At 48.6% G+C, this 15657-nt stretch overlaps 1 protein-coding gene across 4 annotated transcripts in view; it reads left to right on the top strand.

The window, feature by feature from the left end:
• Positions 1–9785, top strand: part of SORT1 (sortilin 1) — a 73107-nt gene extending 63322 nt beyond the window's left edge. For 2 of the 4 annotated variants that reach the window (XM_058659986.1, XM_058659985.1), the window contains exons 15-21: positions 1625–1814; positions 6676–6792; positions 7396–7504; positions 8229–8327; positions 8774–8880; positions 9365–9488; positions 9669–9785. In XM_058659986.1, the coding sequence (XP_058515969.1) occupies positions 1625–1814; positions 6676–6792; positions 7396–7504; positions 8229–8327; positions 8774–8880; positions 9365–9488; positions 9669–9683 (761 nt within the window). In that variant the 3' untranslated portion in view covers positions 9684–9785. The remainder of the gene's footprint in view (positions 1–1624; positions 1815–6675; positions 6793–7395; positions 7505–8228; positions 8328–8773; positions 8881–9364; positions 9489–9668) is intronic. The other 2 variants (XM_058659989.1, XM_058659988.1) reach the window with 1 other exon arrangement.
• The last annotated feature ends 5872 nt before the right edge of the window (positions 9786–15657 follow it).

The raw sequence follows: 15657 nt of genomic DNA, 5'->3' as shown, positions 1-15657 counted from the left end.
GCTGTCAGCTGCACCACAAAAGTGAGAATGGTGAAATCTTTATATAGATAAAATGTTATGGTTTTTAACGCAGTATTAAAACTTGTTAGACATTTTCATTTTTTTTCTTCTAAGTATTGAAAATCTGGTATGTATTTCATATAGCAAACCTTACTTCATTCCAGAACAGCCACATGGGGCTAGACTACCACATAGCACAGTGGAGCTTGGCACTATTAGTACCCTCCCTGTACATTGTATGAAGCTTTTATCCTGCTTATAAGAACAGCACATGAGTGTTTGTCTAACATGATTTTGTAGCATTCCAGGATTTTTCCCTCCTGATTAGGGAAGTGTAGTGGGACTGTGAGGATAAATAAAGGATACTGTAAACGAGCATCCAAGCATGTCACTTCTCGAAGTGCTTCGGTGAGGACATTTTCCTGCCATTCTGGCTGGATGTCAGTTGTGGCTCTCATGTGGCCACTGGGTGGACAGGAAGGCCATTCTTCCTAGTTCTTTGACATTCAACAAGAAGACATGTTAAAGGACCAGAAAAGTGGCCTCAGCCAGGGACCTCAGTGTCCACTGCGCAGTGTCCCCCATGTGTCAGGCAGACCTGGACTCCAGAGACAACAATGTCAACATTACACAGAGAAATAGAAAGGCCAACAGAAAACCGAGAGAAAGGGCAGCCTGTAGTCCCCTGTTGGCATAATACAACCAAGGACTTGAAGTCAGGAGGTTGTAGTTGCACTGTGGTCCTGGCTGTTAGACTGCTATGGAGCCATTTCCTCAAGGCATTAATACAGTGATTCCTGTGGAAACAGAGCTCTTGGTCTGGGCCCTGATTAAATATGATTTAATTCTCAAGGGTTATTATTATTCTAAATTCACTCAATAGGTTAGCAAGGAACCAACTTATGAGTCTTCCCCTTGGAGAACAGTTCAATAGTTATCCCTGAAGTTTAACATCGTTAAGAGATTCGTTAAACACCTGCTCTTTAGACAGGCTCTGTGCTGGTCTTCATATCCAGAAGGATAAAAGCCTAACCCACAGTCTTTAGGACACAGCCTTTGAGTGCTGTTTCCAGGTGTGGAAGAGGCCATGTACCGAGCCAGGAACTCTGGTCATCAGCAGTCTGCTCTGGGGGGCCGGTTGGGTAGTGAGGAGTCTGTTAAAAAGCCATGTTCCCTCAGTTTAAAGCAGACTAACCTGCCATGGCATTGAAGCTATGCTCAGAGCTCATTAGTATCCTGACCCAAAAAGCCCCATGAGGCTGATGGAAAGCTCATGGCTGTCAACCGAGGGCAGAAACCTAACCAGGAGTGAAGCCACCCCCCTCAGCCTGGGAGGACTCCAGAGGTGCCCTACCCAGGCCCCCTGCCCAGAACAAGCAAGATCTCTGCCACTCCTGGAACCCAGCCATGGCCAGGGCAAAGGGGCCACCTGCTGGCGTGAGGGGCTACCGTTGCTAGCTGACTGGTTGACTCAGACGCACACCTTGTGTGCAGGTCCAGTGTAAAGCAGACAGCTGAGCAGATGTTCCCTCTCTTCCTGTCCTTGTCTTCCTGCAGCCTGGCAGCTGCCTCCGGGGGCGGGTTCTGGGCACACGGTTTCTTGAGTGGTCCGTCTGTCCTTCAGGTGAAGAAAAAGACTACACCATCTGGCTAGCGCACTCCACAGACCCTGGAGACCATGAAGATGGCTGCATCTTGGGCTATAAAGAGCAGTACCTCCGGCTGCGCAAGTCTTCCGTCTGCCAGAATGGTCGAGACTATGTTGTCACCAAGCAGCCGTCCATCTGTCCCTGTTCCCTGGAGGACTTCCTCTGGTATCTGCATCTCTCAGATCCCTCTGTCAGCCCCTTTCCTATGGTGGGTGGATGGAAGAGTTGTTTTCAGGCTAAAACATTTGGAAATCTTTTCCCCAAGAGTGGAAAACTTGCTGCCTCTGATAAAGGAAATTGAGGCACAGAAACTGGGGAGCAGGGTTGGTAATTATTGTACAGCCAGTCGTATTGTACAGGAAATTATGGGGAGCAGAACTAGCAACAACCTACAGAAATGCTGGCTTGGGGACTACAGGAAGGAGCTATAAATGAAGCGCTATAAATGAAAGAAGGCAAACTAAAGCATCTCCAGCAGACAGCAGAACACATACCCAGGAAAGTGGTACAGGAGCCGCTGGGGTGGTGGCAGGGGCAGCCCGCCAGCTGGGTTTGAGGAGGCAGGGAGCTCAAGTCTGCATCCTCCGCAGCTCTGAAGTCGGAGAGTGGTGCTTTGGTCCTGAGACTAGAGGTGGCGTTCATGTAGTCTCAGCCCACATGTCCCACTGAGGTTTGGGGACATCAGGCCAGAGCCCCTGGAAGTCAGGACCATCAGGCTCAAGAATTAGTTACTTGACTGGCAAAGGGTTTATCAGTTTCATAAAGGCAGGAGACTTCCTGTGTAGGGCAAAGAAGAGGAGCCACTTCACATCACACACCATAATTCTATGAACCTTGCTACCTGCAAAAGATCCAAGCAGGATCCTGAGAACTAGCTCAGGGAAGCAGGCAGAGAGCAGGCATTACCCTGTCTCCATTTTATAAAGATGTATTTAATTTATTTGAATTACAGAGTTAGAGAGAGAGAGGTGGATCTTCCATACACTGGTTCACTCTACAATCTGTAAACATCAGGACTGAACCAGATTGAAGCTCGGAGCTTCCTATGGGTCCCCCACTTGGGTATAGGGAGCCCCAACACTGGGGCTACCTTCCTCTGCTTTTCCCAGGTCCATTAGCAGAGAACTGGTTCGGAAGGGGAGCAGCCAGATAGGAGCTGGTGCCCATATGGGATGCCAACATCACAAGCTGCAGCTTTATCAGCTGTGCTACAATGCTGGCCATGTCCTCCCTTTTTGTATCCTCCTGAAACACGGGTGGCAGCAGGATCCATGTGTGGGTGAGCCTCAGGTCTCATCTGGTATGCTTCCTCCTGCCTGGCTCATATCTGAATGGGCCAATCAAGTGGCCTCTGGTCCCTGTTTCTGTCCGGGTTATGTGGCCAGGCTCAAGGCTGTTAATGACTCTGTTAAATGGAAGGCTATGCTCTTCATCTGCGCCTCCACCACGCTGCAGACCCTCCACTCTCCTTCAGCGCTCTGTACTGCTGCAGGGGATGCTTCCTCTGCCTGCAGCATCTTCCCACGTGCCCCACAGCCCCCTACCCCTGGGGAACTCCTACAAAAGCATCACCATGGCAAACCTCCTCTGGCTTTCCCTCATCCAGACCTCCCCACTACTGTCCCTCCTACAGCACCTCTTCATTGTGCTGTATGGTTGTTCACAGGCTTAGCTCCACTATTAAGCCCCAGCCTCCTTGGGAGTACGTTATGCTCACAGTTGATAATATAATGGCAGTGGGAGCAACCAGCATTCACCAAGCACTGGCTCTGCAGACTCGGCGCCGTCCTAAGCAATTTGTGCTTAACCCAGCAACAGAAGAGGTTATAACCAGCATGCCTGCATGAAGTGGCAGAGCAGGGGTATGCAGCTGGTATTTCTACTCTACTAGCAACTCCAACATCCCATATGGGTGCCGGTTTGAGCCCAGGTTGCTCCACTTGTGATCCAGCTCCCTGCTAATGCACAGGAAAGCAGCAAAGAAGGCTCAAGTGCTTCGGCCCCAGCACTCGTGTAGAGACCTTAAAGAAGCTCCAGACTCCTGGATTTGGCCTGGCCCAGTCAGCCTAGCCATTTTGGCCATTTCTCTCTTTCTCACCTCTCTGTGTAATTCTGCCTTTCAAACAAATAACAAATAAATCTTTTTTTTTTTGAAAGGCAGATCTACAGAGAGGAGGAGAGACAGAAAGAAAGATCTTTTGTCCGATGATTCACTCCCCAAGTAACAGCAATGGCCAGAACTGAGCAGATCCAAAGCCAGGAGCCAGGAGCTTCTTCTTGGTCTTCCACACAGGTGCAGGGTCCCAAAGCTTTGGGCCGTCCTCAACTGCTTTCCCAGGCCACAAGCAGGGAGCTGGATGGGAAGTGGAGCTGCCGGGATTAGAACTGGTGTCCATATGGGATCCCGGCTCATTCAAGGCAAGGACTTTAGCCGCTGCACTATCATAACTGGCCCTAGCAAATCAGTCTTAAAAGAAAATTCAAATTCCAAACCTCCTCTATGTACTCTCCCAAATACTTGCCGAGTCTGTGCTATGCACAGGTAATGCAAAGCAACAGTGGCAAATCTGTTGGACTCCTGATGAGTTTGTAATTATGATTCAAAACAGCAGGTGGTAGATGACATGGGGTTTAAAGGAGGGAGAGACTATTCCATATATAGAAGAAAGGTGGGTCGAAGTGGACATCATTGAGGAGGTGACATTTGACCACGCACACCTGGGAAGGTCATTGAAGCCAACAGATTGCTGAGAGCATGATCCAGTAATGGGGGAGAGCAAGTGTCCCAGTTATCCTAATAAAGGGCTAAGGAGAGGGCCAGTGTTGTGACACCACAGATTAAGCCACTGTCTGCAAAACCAGCATCTCATATTGGAGTGCCAGTTTGAATCCCAACTGCTCCACTTCCAGTGCAGTTCCATGCTAATGCATTTAGGAAGGCAGAAGATGGCCTAAGTACGTGGCCCCTGCCACCCATGTAGGAGACTAGAGTTGTATTGCTGGCTGTTGCAGGCATGTGAGAATGAGCCAGTAGGTGGACAGCATCCATCTCTGTCTTTCCTTCTCTAGCATTCTGCTTTTTCAAGGAGTAAGAAGAACCCAGATGGAGGGTGACTAGGCTGAATTTCCATCCAGCTGGTAGGAAGGAAGATAATGTCCTAAATAAACAAGGAGGGGCTGGTACAGAGGAAAAAGCCTGATGTGTTTTGAACAGTTCGTTCCTTTGCAGTTCTGTCAGCATATGTTGGTGGTGATAACCAGCAGAGAATTGGAAACGTAGGATTTGGCCTCAGGAGAGAAGTAAAACCTGAATGTTCTGGTGTAACCAGAAATAGCTGTGGTCATTAAGGGAGATAAGATATAGAAAACATCAGAAAATAGGTTCCAGAACTCAGAAGGACATTTGTATTCATTAATTAGAAAAAGAAAGAGTAGGCAGCAGACAAAACAGACAGGTGTGGCTGTGCCAGTGCTGGATGGGGGGCATGACAGTGGTCAGATGCCCTGAAACAGGTGGTCTGGGTGGATGAGTTGAGTGATGGCTTGTGAGCTATCTGGGCCTTGGGCACTGAGGTTTCACAGGGAGTTGAAGCCCAGGAGCATGAACTAAATGTGGCTAGAAAGGGAAAGGGGGTGTAAGGGAGTAACTTCTAGAGTGAGACATGCACTCTAGAAATTCCTCCCACCGAGTGGGAAAGATGGCCTTTGCCCTCTCAGGCTCTCTGTGCCATACAAGCCCAGGATGCCAAAAGAGTAGAGCCCAGGATGAGCAGGTAGAGAGACAGCCTTGGCACAGAGGCTGGAAAGGGAAAGCAAATGTGTGACATCATAGGCAGACGGGATGGAAAAGGGTGTTCACATGGGTGAACCACATGACCAGCCAAGACACTAAGGGAGAAGGGGAGGGGTTGGGCACAGACCTCAGGTGCAACTAACAATGGTATCTGGAGGTAAAGAAATTGATGTGAGTCTGAGCACCTTACTTTTCACCCAGGGCTTTTGCTCCTCACAGATAAGAGTTCTAAATAAAGGCATGGTAATGTGCACAAGTAGGGGCAGAATTTACTTTAAGTGAGAGAGAAAAAACAAATTCACATGTGAGTAGGGGCTGCCCCACATGGAGAAAAATGAATGAGTAGACCAGAGGACTACCCATGGAAAAGAGAGCAATACCCCAAGCATGGTCTGTGGTGGAGAGACCTCTCCCCCATTCTCATCCCCTTTGATGAGGTAGGAAGTAGTACCTTAATTGGATAAACAAATGGGATGGAGTCTGAGCATGCACCTTGGTCCCTGGATGAGACAGGTGCATCTGGAAAGGTAGACATACAAGCTGACAATGAAAGAGATAAGGTTGTGTTGTAGGGTTACAAGAATTCCAGCTTACCTAGACTTTACAAGCCACCTAATTATACCATGTGAAAATGAACTGCTGTGACTGGTGGTATGGCACAGCAAGTTAAGTTACCATTTGCAACACAGGCATGCCCTATCAGGGTACTGATGTGGGCCCTGGCTGCTCTACTGCAGATCCAACTCCCTGCCAATGTGCGTGGGAGTTGAGAGGGCAGAAGGTACATCCCTGATATACCCACAGATGGAGGTCTGCTCCAGTCTGGGTCCTTTGTGACCGTTTGGGGAGCAAATCAATGGTTTGTATCTGTTGTTTATGTCCCTGTTTCTCTTGCTGTGCCTTTCTCTTCACTGAGTAAGCCCCTGCCTCATTGGAGGCTGCTGCCAGCTCCTTCCTTTGCCTGCTCTGCTGGGCTCCCAGCCTTGGGACTCTGCCTAGTGCTGAGTCTGCTAGGCCTGTTCCATAAGCTCTGTTATCCCTCTAAAGCTCTGGTCATGTCTGCTTCTTAAGGGGACCTCCCTCAGGGATGTCACAGTTCTTCCTAAGCTGTTCTCTCACACCCCAAACCTGGAATCTTAACCTTCCATTGCCCCACATGGGAGGGAGCCTCAAGTCTGCCAACTCATGGTCTTGCAGCAACTTTGAAAGGTGCCTTTCTTTGCTGACTCACAGTGATTTTGGCTACTTCCGCCCAGAAAATGACTCCAAGTGTGTGGAACAGCCAGAACTGAAGGGCCATGACCTCGAGTTTTGTCTGTATGGGAGAGAAGAGCACCTGACAACAAACGGGTAAGATGGCTTTCTCTTCCCTCCTCACCGCAGACTGTCTTCACCTAGAAAGGAAGCTGCTTCTCTCCACACCAAGAGGCCAGCAGCATTGTGGATGCTGGAAAGCACTGTCTGTCTCATAGAATTTTCTGTGACGATGGCCGTGTGCTGTTACCTACTGTGTCCAGTGTGGTGGCTGCTAGCCACATGGGCCATTGACACTGGCACAGTTGAGGAACTGAGTGTTTCTGTTAAGCCATTTGAATAGCTGCCCATAAGGGGACAGGGCAGCTCCAGAGGGGCCTTGTCTCCCTGATGCTTTCAAATTCTCCCCTCGTCCATTTCTGTACCACTTAGTAGTGAGCATTCCCTGGGACATAGTTATTTGTCACAGTCCCTCAAGGTGGAAAGGACAGGCATGTCACCAACAGTAGGAGACAGAGGTGCCTAAGTCTTCCTAAAGCTGGAGTCACAGAAAATAGCCCCAAGAACATTCCTGCGAGCCTTCCCGCCCCCCTCCCCCACCTTCCCTGCAGCCTTTCAAATTTCAGCAAGTATAGGAAATAGGTGAGAGCCCCACAGTGCATCTTTGCGTTCTGTTAATGAGTCCTCTCTGCCTTTTAGGTACAGGAAAATTCCAGGAGACAGATGCCAAGGTGGGGTGAATCCAGCTAGAGAAGTGAAAGACTTGAAAAAGAAATGCACAAGCAACTTTCTGAGTCCAGAAAAGCAGGTATGTTATATGAAACCCACCTTTTGGGTGCGAGTGGGATTTGTGTTCTGCCTGGAATCCAAGTTACAGCCTCAGGAATCCCTTCACTGACACCAAGTGGCCAGGCTTCCCTGTGTACACGAAACTCTGAGGATGGAGGCGGGGTCAGGAAACCCAGTGCCATGTTAGCTCATGCTCCTGAAAAGCTTTTTTGTGCTAGGGGAAGTCACGGTGTTCTGTAACACTATAAAAGCGTAGAGCTGTGGAAATGCCTGAGGCTTAGAGACATCTTGGGCAAAGCCTCAGGAAGGTCTGCTGTAGGGAACCGGGGCTTGGAGCGTCACACGTGTGGGAGAGAAGAGCCCCAGATGATGGGCCGCATGAATGCCCAGGCTAGGTCACAGTGAAAGACAGCTATGGTAATAATGGGCTGGTGGCAGATCTGCAGCACTGAGCTGTCTGGCTGAGATCTGGAGAAACAGTGAAGAGGAACTGTCCCGAAAAAGCCACCACCTGACCAGCAGTGTCATCGCACAATGTCTGTGGGCCCTGCCTCCTGCTCTGTGACACCATTGGCGGAGCTGGACAGTGACCGTAGAGGGACCGACAAAGGGTGGGGGCTAGGAAGGCAAGGGGAGAAGTGTGTGGGTGTGTGTATTTGTTAAGGGGCGAGTTCCTCCTGGGCTGCACCCTGCCTGGACTCCTGGTGGCAGTTCTCAGAGTGTTTGTGTGTGTGATTGCACAGGACTCTGGCCCACAGGGACACAGCTTGTCCCAGAATCCAGCTCCGCCTCCTCTTGGATACACTGAAAACACACACTTCCTATCTCCCACCCAGAAGCAGGTAGGTCACACACAAACAATGATATAAGGCTCCTTTGTAAAAACATACCAAAAAAATAAATCTCAGTGTCCCATAGTAGGCTGCCTGCTGTAGCGTTGCCACAGCTCGTTCCCAGATGATGGCCATGCTCTGGCTCCATTCAGCCCACTATTAACATAGCCTCCCTTTCCAAGACTCACAGCAAAGGTAGCGTGGAACACACGCGACTGCCGCGTCTGATCTAGGCTGCTGCCAAGGCTTCCATTGCGGTCACTGAGAGTGCCGCTTCACGGCAGGTGGAGCTCACATTTACCGTCTGCCGGCTGTGATGTTCTCTTCCCCTGAGATGGCTCATCTTGGTGTCTGTAGTCACCCACAGAGAAGTGAGGGGACTGAGCGGCCTCTTTGAATGGAGCCCTAGAATGTGCATGCCTACAAGCTTTTGTCTTTGTGTTTTAATTATCAAGAATTCCAAGTCAAATTCTGTTCCAATTATCCTGGCCATCGTGGGATTGATGCTGGTCACAGTGGTGGCAGGAGTGCTGATTGTGAAGAAGTACGTCTGTGGAGGAAGGTAAGAAACCTGACGGTCAGCCAGAGGTACTGCGTTCAAGCCAAAGAGGCAGCCTTCAGCAGGAACTGAGTGACTGTGATATTCTAGAAAAATCCAGCCCAGGTTTTCTCGTATCTCACATTTTCCATATGTCAGCCATAAACTAGCCTTCTTGTGGATGTCACTCATTTCATGAATGTGTGCAGCTGGAAAAATCCAGAAAACAGGTATTAGTTCAGCAGTTAAAATGCCCATGTCCCACACCGGAATGCCTGGGTTTGATTCCCAGCTCCAGCTCCTCACTCCTGCTTCCTCCCCATGCACACCACCCCGGAAGACAAATGTGACAGCTTGAGGACTTGGATTCTGACCTCCCGCACCCTCAAGAGACTGAGCCACATTTCCAATGGGAGAGTTTTTACAGTGCAAAAAGCAAAATCTGCGGTCCTATGAGGCACATAGCCCTCCTAAGCACATGGGCCTGAGTGGGCACTTCCACCTGCAGGTTCCTGGTCCATCGATATTCTGTGCTGCAGCAGCATGCAGAGGCCAACGGCGTGGATGGGGTGGACACCTTGGACACAGCCCCGCATGCTCACAAAAGTGGTTATCATGATGACTCAGATGAGGTGAGACTGTTTCTTCTTGAGGAGTAATCCCCAAAAAGCAATCTCCTACTCATGGTCAAGGAGTGGTTGGGGCAAAGGGGGTTGTTAAGCCGAAAGCACCTGATGGATGACAAAAGTTAGCAAGCCCATAGCTGGGACTTTTGCACTCGTCGGTAATGCAGTGTGTGTCTTGCTTTTCAGGACCTCCTGGAATAGCTCCGTCAAGGAAGCTGGAGCTGAGTGTGGATGGTGGAACCGCGGTACCTCCTACACCCCCATGGCTCCAGCTCGGGGGAATAAAGTTCCCATTGCGAGAGACCCTGCTCTGTTTTTGCTGCTTCCATGAAAGCCAGAAGGACTGACACTAAAGACATGCCGGGTGGGGGTGGGGAACCGCACTTACGATTGGCTCCAAACAGAAGGGAAACCATTTAAATTCTTCTAACTCTTCACCTCAAGTTCTATTTTTTGTAAAGTATGGGCTTTGGTTTTGTTTTCTTGTCTTAAGGGTAATGAAGTGGAATTGGAAAGGGACCGACCAACCCCCATCTTGTGTGTTCTGCGTGACACCTACCCCAGGGCATCTGCCAACTCCGACATCAACTCTCGTGATTGGTGCTGACAAAGGTTCTGCTGGTGACACGAAGCAGTGGCTGCTGTGACAGCTGGGGACTGTGGTGGCTAGCCCTGGGGACAGCCCTGCTCCTGGAGCATGACCCACCAGCCCCTCACACAAGTCCCCGCTGCTGCTTTCTCTTCCCGCAGACACCACAGGCCACCGTGATTTTTCCTTTCCCCTGTTTAATTAGGCAATACCCTTGTTAATTGCCCTTTGGCAACTAACTTAACCATGTGCTTCCAAGACACTAAATCAGGAAAACGTAACATGGCAATATTTTTAACTCGGGGCAGGAAGAAGGGAGCAGCCGAAAACTGACTAGACTTAGCACCTATTAAAGGAGAAACTCATGCTGCTTTTGAGCTCTTTCAAGCTGTGCTTTGTGTGTGTGCCAGTGAACTTGCTCAAGGATGGGGTCCGGGCTTGCCTGGAGAACTGCCCAGGCTGGGCACTCTCCCTGGAGCTGATGGTGGTGCCCACGGGGCAGCCCCAAGGACTGAGCCACAGTCTCCCCTTCCTCCCCTGGCCCGGTCGGGGGTTGGCTCAGTGTCCTGTCATCACAGTGGCTGTCTCTGCTGCTTGCTTCTGAGTTGCTCTTGTCCATGGAGCCAGAACTTTAGATATTTTCAGATTTATAGACTTTTTAAAAACAATAATAAAGATTTTATTATCAAGCTCTCTTCACCCATTTCCGCCTCCCCTCGCCCCAACTTTGCCAAGTTCTTTTTTTACACAAGACATCTGACTGAAAACACTTCCAGTCTAGAAGATGCTTTGTGTAATGCGTTAGATTCAGATTTTCAATTTAAGGAAATTTTCCATTTGACTTTTCTTCAAATTAAATAGGTTGTAGAATGTAGTTGGGTGGGTGTGGCAGTGGCCATATAGAATATGGAAAGCTGCAATAATTTGTTGTAATACAGGTTGAACATTTGCTATATAGGAATATAGCGTATTAAGCTTTTGATCCGAACGCATCTACTGTGCTGGCCACAGTTTCTCCCAGAAATGGTGATTGGGAGATTCTTTGGAAGATACCACTTGCTGCTAGTTAATTGTGTGGCTAAAAAGTCAATTTAAACTCAGTGTGCCAAATTAACTTCTGTCAGAATGGGTGAGCAGATGGCCGAGTTCTCTCCTCCCCAGCATCAGGGAAGGGGGGAGGCGAGGAGAGAGAATTTGAAAAGACTTAAAATTGCAGTGAAATTCAATGAGTCAGGGAGCTCTAGTTAGAAAATACAATTAGGGCAGTTTCTGTGGAGAGAATGAGTGTTTGTTAGAACAAGGGCACACCCCCTTTGCATACTTCTGAAATCAGTTCCAAAGACGTGCCCGCTCACAAGTCATCACAGTGTGGTCAGCCTTTGCTCCACACTCACCTCTTTCCAAAGTGGATTTGATGCCCAGAAAAGACCTGTTAGCACTGCACAGCTTCCTCCCTCAGCACACACCATATATAGTAATGAACTCGTTAGTTCCAAGGTGTAGGAAAGTTGATGTTCTTTGCTTATGATGCTATCTGGGATTTCTGTAGACCCTAGCATTCTCAGAGCACTTAAACTTGAATGACATCATTTGAACTGCACAGTGTTCTTGTGATGGATCCAAAAAACCAAAAGTGAGAAAACCAGGATGTTCCCTGTGTCGAGAACAGAGCTACTCTTGCCATCACTGCACTGGCTTAGCGCTCAATGCCACACCTGCTTTCTGAGAGGGGATATGCCACTTTGGGGCAGGGATCAGGGTTTAGGGGACACACCGAGTAAGGCATGCCACACAGTACTCTTCTGCCACCTTGGTGAGCAGAATGCTTCTGCTGTTTTTTTCGTGGCTGAAACAGTACAGAAACCACGCCTCTGCTCCTCGTGCAGGGTGACTACTGCAGGGCTGTGTGGGGGTGGGGTCCCTGTCCCAGCCCTGTCCCACACCTGCTGGTTGGCTCCACTGGTGAACTTCCACTGAGCTGATTCCCTTCTCTGTGTGGTCAGTGGGCTTCCCATCTGACCCTGAATCACTCACAGAGTAGGCCTTCAGCAAGAGTAAAGTAGCCTATGTTTGTGACAACTTATTTTAAAAAAAAAGAAAGAAAACTTCCTGATTTGTCCTGCTCATGGCAGGAGAGTTAGTTATCTCTGATGATACAACATAGCCCATTCCAGGCTTGAGGTGGTAAAGAGACTGCCCCTGGGAGGTTGCGAGAGTGTAATTTGGCATGTAAGATAGATTGGACACATCAAACCATCCAAAGTGCTCTGGGCTCCTAAGTCCAAATGGATAACACTCATCCTTCCTGCCCTGGACTTAAGGTAGCTTTGGGGTTTTAGTGAGACCAGAGACAAGGGATGGATACACCTCTGCTGTCGATTGAATGAGGATTTTACCTCGAAGGGGAAAGGCCTTTGGAAAGTTATGTCACTTCTGGGAATAGTTCAGAAGATTGGAGAGATTAACTGTACCTGAAATTGAGTATTTACCACTTGCCTCCAAATAGGCCTTCAGAGTGTATCTCTTACTCGTAGATTTGCCTCTGGTTTCCTGTATGCCCATACTGACCTTTCACCCCTGATAGCGAAGTGCTGGCCACCTCCATCTCCTGCAATGAGCCTGTAAACCGTAGCTGGTTTTCCCAGGGCCTCTGTCACCATACCAGCATGCAAGGAAGAGCTCAGGCCCTCCACCCTGGCTCCAGGGTGACCAGGTGTAGAGAGTCTCCATTTAGGAGAGCTATGTAGAGCCCCACACCTATACACATGGCCTAGAGTTCACCTTGCAACTGTCAGTACAGCCCCATTGCCCTCAGTTGAAGCCAGGATATTTGGAATTGTTAGAATGGAATGGAGTGCTACCTTTAAACTTTGTCACCTTTCCTTATACAGGAAAGTAAATGTCCTGTGAACAAAACCAAAGTTTAAGATTTGCCATGTGGTGGAGTGACAGGGAGGATTGGAGTCAGCAGGCGCCAGAGTTTGTATACCACCTGCCAGTGCTTTGCCCGGCCCCGGTAGCTCTGGGAACACTGACCTGCCCTCACAGAGCTGGGCCTTGTCCACCGGAAGGAGAAGTAAAGTAACAGGAGCTTGTTGATTTCTCAGTTGTATTGCATTACAACAACATGTTTATAAATTTTAATTTGAAATTGTCAACAACTTGCTGTTTGCAAGTTTTTTTTCACAATAGTACATCCTTCAGCATTGTTTATATGGAATAGCAAACTAATCTGTACCTTTATATATATATATGTACATATATACATGTATAAACTGTATAGTGTACATGCTAATGACATTGATATGCCCCAGCTCCCTTCCTCCGCATGCCCTCAGTTCCCTGATGATCCTACCCAACTCCCCTCTAGGGAGGAGGTCGTACACCCCTTTTCCTAGTGCACAGAAATGCTCAGGGTCCCCATGTGCCTGTGCCCAACTCTCACTTGTCTTGTCCCTTTTCTGAGCATGTGGTCCCCCTCCCCCACCCACCAGCTCCGCAAGCTGTGGACCACTGCCTTTCTAGGAGAGTGTGAAGCAGTATTAAGATCACTACTGCATGTGCACTAGAAACCCAAGTTTTCTGTACCCATGGGACAGAAAAATTGCATGTGAGGTGGGATAATCAAGTTCAGTGATCCATGTCAGTTACACAGCAAAGCCAGACCCCATACTAAAATTCTACAAAATGGAAATAAAACTCTAATTTCTTTAGCACTGTATAAATAAATCTGAATATGTTTAACTTTGTACTGGGAGTTTTCTGTATATTTGCAATCTTTGGGCTAGAAATAAAACAGATTAGACTTTGTTACCTGACCTGGCAAGATGACTGAGCTCCCATTTGTTGGTATGATAGCTTTTTCCAGTTTTCTGACTTCAGAAAGCAAATTCCAGCAGCACAGAATAAGCCAACTAAAGGACCAGTACTATGTATCATAATACAAAAGGTATTGCATAAATTATGGGGAAAGCAACTTCTCCCCAAAAAATGAATTGTTTTGCCCTCAAGGTATCTGATTTTTTTTTTCATTTTCTTGTTTTTATACTCACAAAGATCTCACTGCAGGGATGGGTGTTGTGGTACAATGGGTTAAGCTATGGTTTCCAAGACCTGTGTCTCATATGGAGTGCCAATTCAAGTCCCAGTTTTTCTGCTTCCAACCAACTTCCTGATAATGCACCCCATGAGGCAGGAGATAATGGTTTGAGTGCTTGGGAACTGCCTCAGGCAGAGTTCCAGGGTCCTGGCTACAGCCTGGCCCCCAATCCTGGCTGTTATGGGCGTTTGGGAGCGAACCAACAGATGGAAGATTGCTCTTTATCTGGTGCTCGCATTCTTTCTTTTTTTTTGAGATTTTTTTTTTTATTGGAAAGGCGGATATACAGCGAGGAGAGACAGAAGATCTTCTGTCCGATGGTTCACCCCCAAGCAGCCGCAACGGCTGGAGCTGAGCCAATCCAAAGCCAGGAACCTCCTCCAGTTCTCCCACGCGGGCACAGGGTCCCAAAGTCTTGGGCCGCCCTCGACTGCATTCCCAGGCCACAGGTAGGGCACCGGATGGGAAGAGGGGCCACCGGGATTAGAACCGATGCCCATATGGGATCCTGGCACATTCAAGGATCCTTAACCGCTACGCTATCGTGCTGGGCCCTCTAATGCTCTCCTTTGCAAGTTAAGTAGATAGAAATTAAAATTTTTTTTGTTTTGGTTTTAAAGACCCACCTCCCATGGTGTTTGTAAGAGCAACTTTGTTGTTCCCCAGAAAAAGTGTGGCATACCCACTCACCTACCTCCTCAAGGTTTTAGTTGCTGTGCTATTCCTGCTGGACATAACATGTAATTGCTCTCCTGATTCAGTGTTCCCAGGGGCAGGTTTGAGAGAGGACAACATTACAGAATTCAGCCTTGGGATTTGTTTCATATCAAGGAACTCTACCCAAGAGTGTTCTCTGACTTCCAGCACCAACCTCACTAGGTTACATTTTTTTTTAAAGATTTATTTATTTTATTATGAAATCAGATATACAGAGAGGAGAGACAGAGAGGAAGATCTTCCGTCCGATGATTCACTCCCCAAATGAGCTGCAAAGGACCGGTGCGCGCCGATCCGAAGCCGGGAACCAGGAACCTCTTCCGGGTCTCCCACGCGGGTGCAGGGTCCCAATGCATTGGGCCGTCCTCGACTGCTTTCCCAGGCCACAAACAGGGAGCTGGATGGGAAGTGGAGCTGCCGGGATTAGAACCGGCGCCCATATGGGATCCCGGGGCGTTCAAGGTGAGGACTTTAGCCGCTAGGCCACGCCGCCGGGCCCAAGGTTACATTTTAAAAAATGTAAATTTCTAGCTCCTACCTGACACTTGCTGAATTAGATTCTCTGAGAAGCAGACCATAGGAATCTAAATTTTTCATTTACTTCTTTACGTCTTTCCTGCAACAAAAATCTAAGACCAGAAAAGCCTGGGTAAGTTTTCTGACCAAAATGTGTACAAATAGGATGTGTGGGAGGTGCCCCTGTTTGGGGCATACTGTACTTACAAGGGGCTTTGGTGAGTCAAGCATGAGAAATAAGGGACCTTCAGCCT

The sequence above is a fragment of the Ochotona princeps genome, chromosome 2 (assembly GCF_030435755.1).
Source record: "Ochotona princeps isolate mOchPri1 chromosome 2, mOchPri1.hap1, whole genome shotgun sequence".
In the NCBI taxonomy this organism is placed as follows: domain Eukaryota; kingdom Metazoa; phylum Chordata; class Mammalia; order Lagomorpha; family Ochotonidae; genus Ochotona; species Ochotona princeps.
Note: the sequence above shows the minus strand (reverse complement) of the source record. Positions and strands in the feature narration are given on the sequence as shown.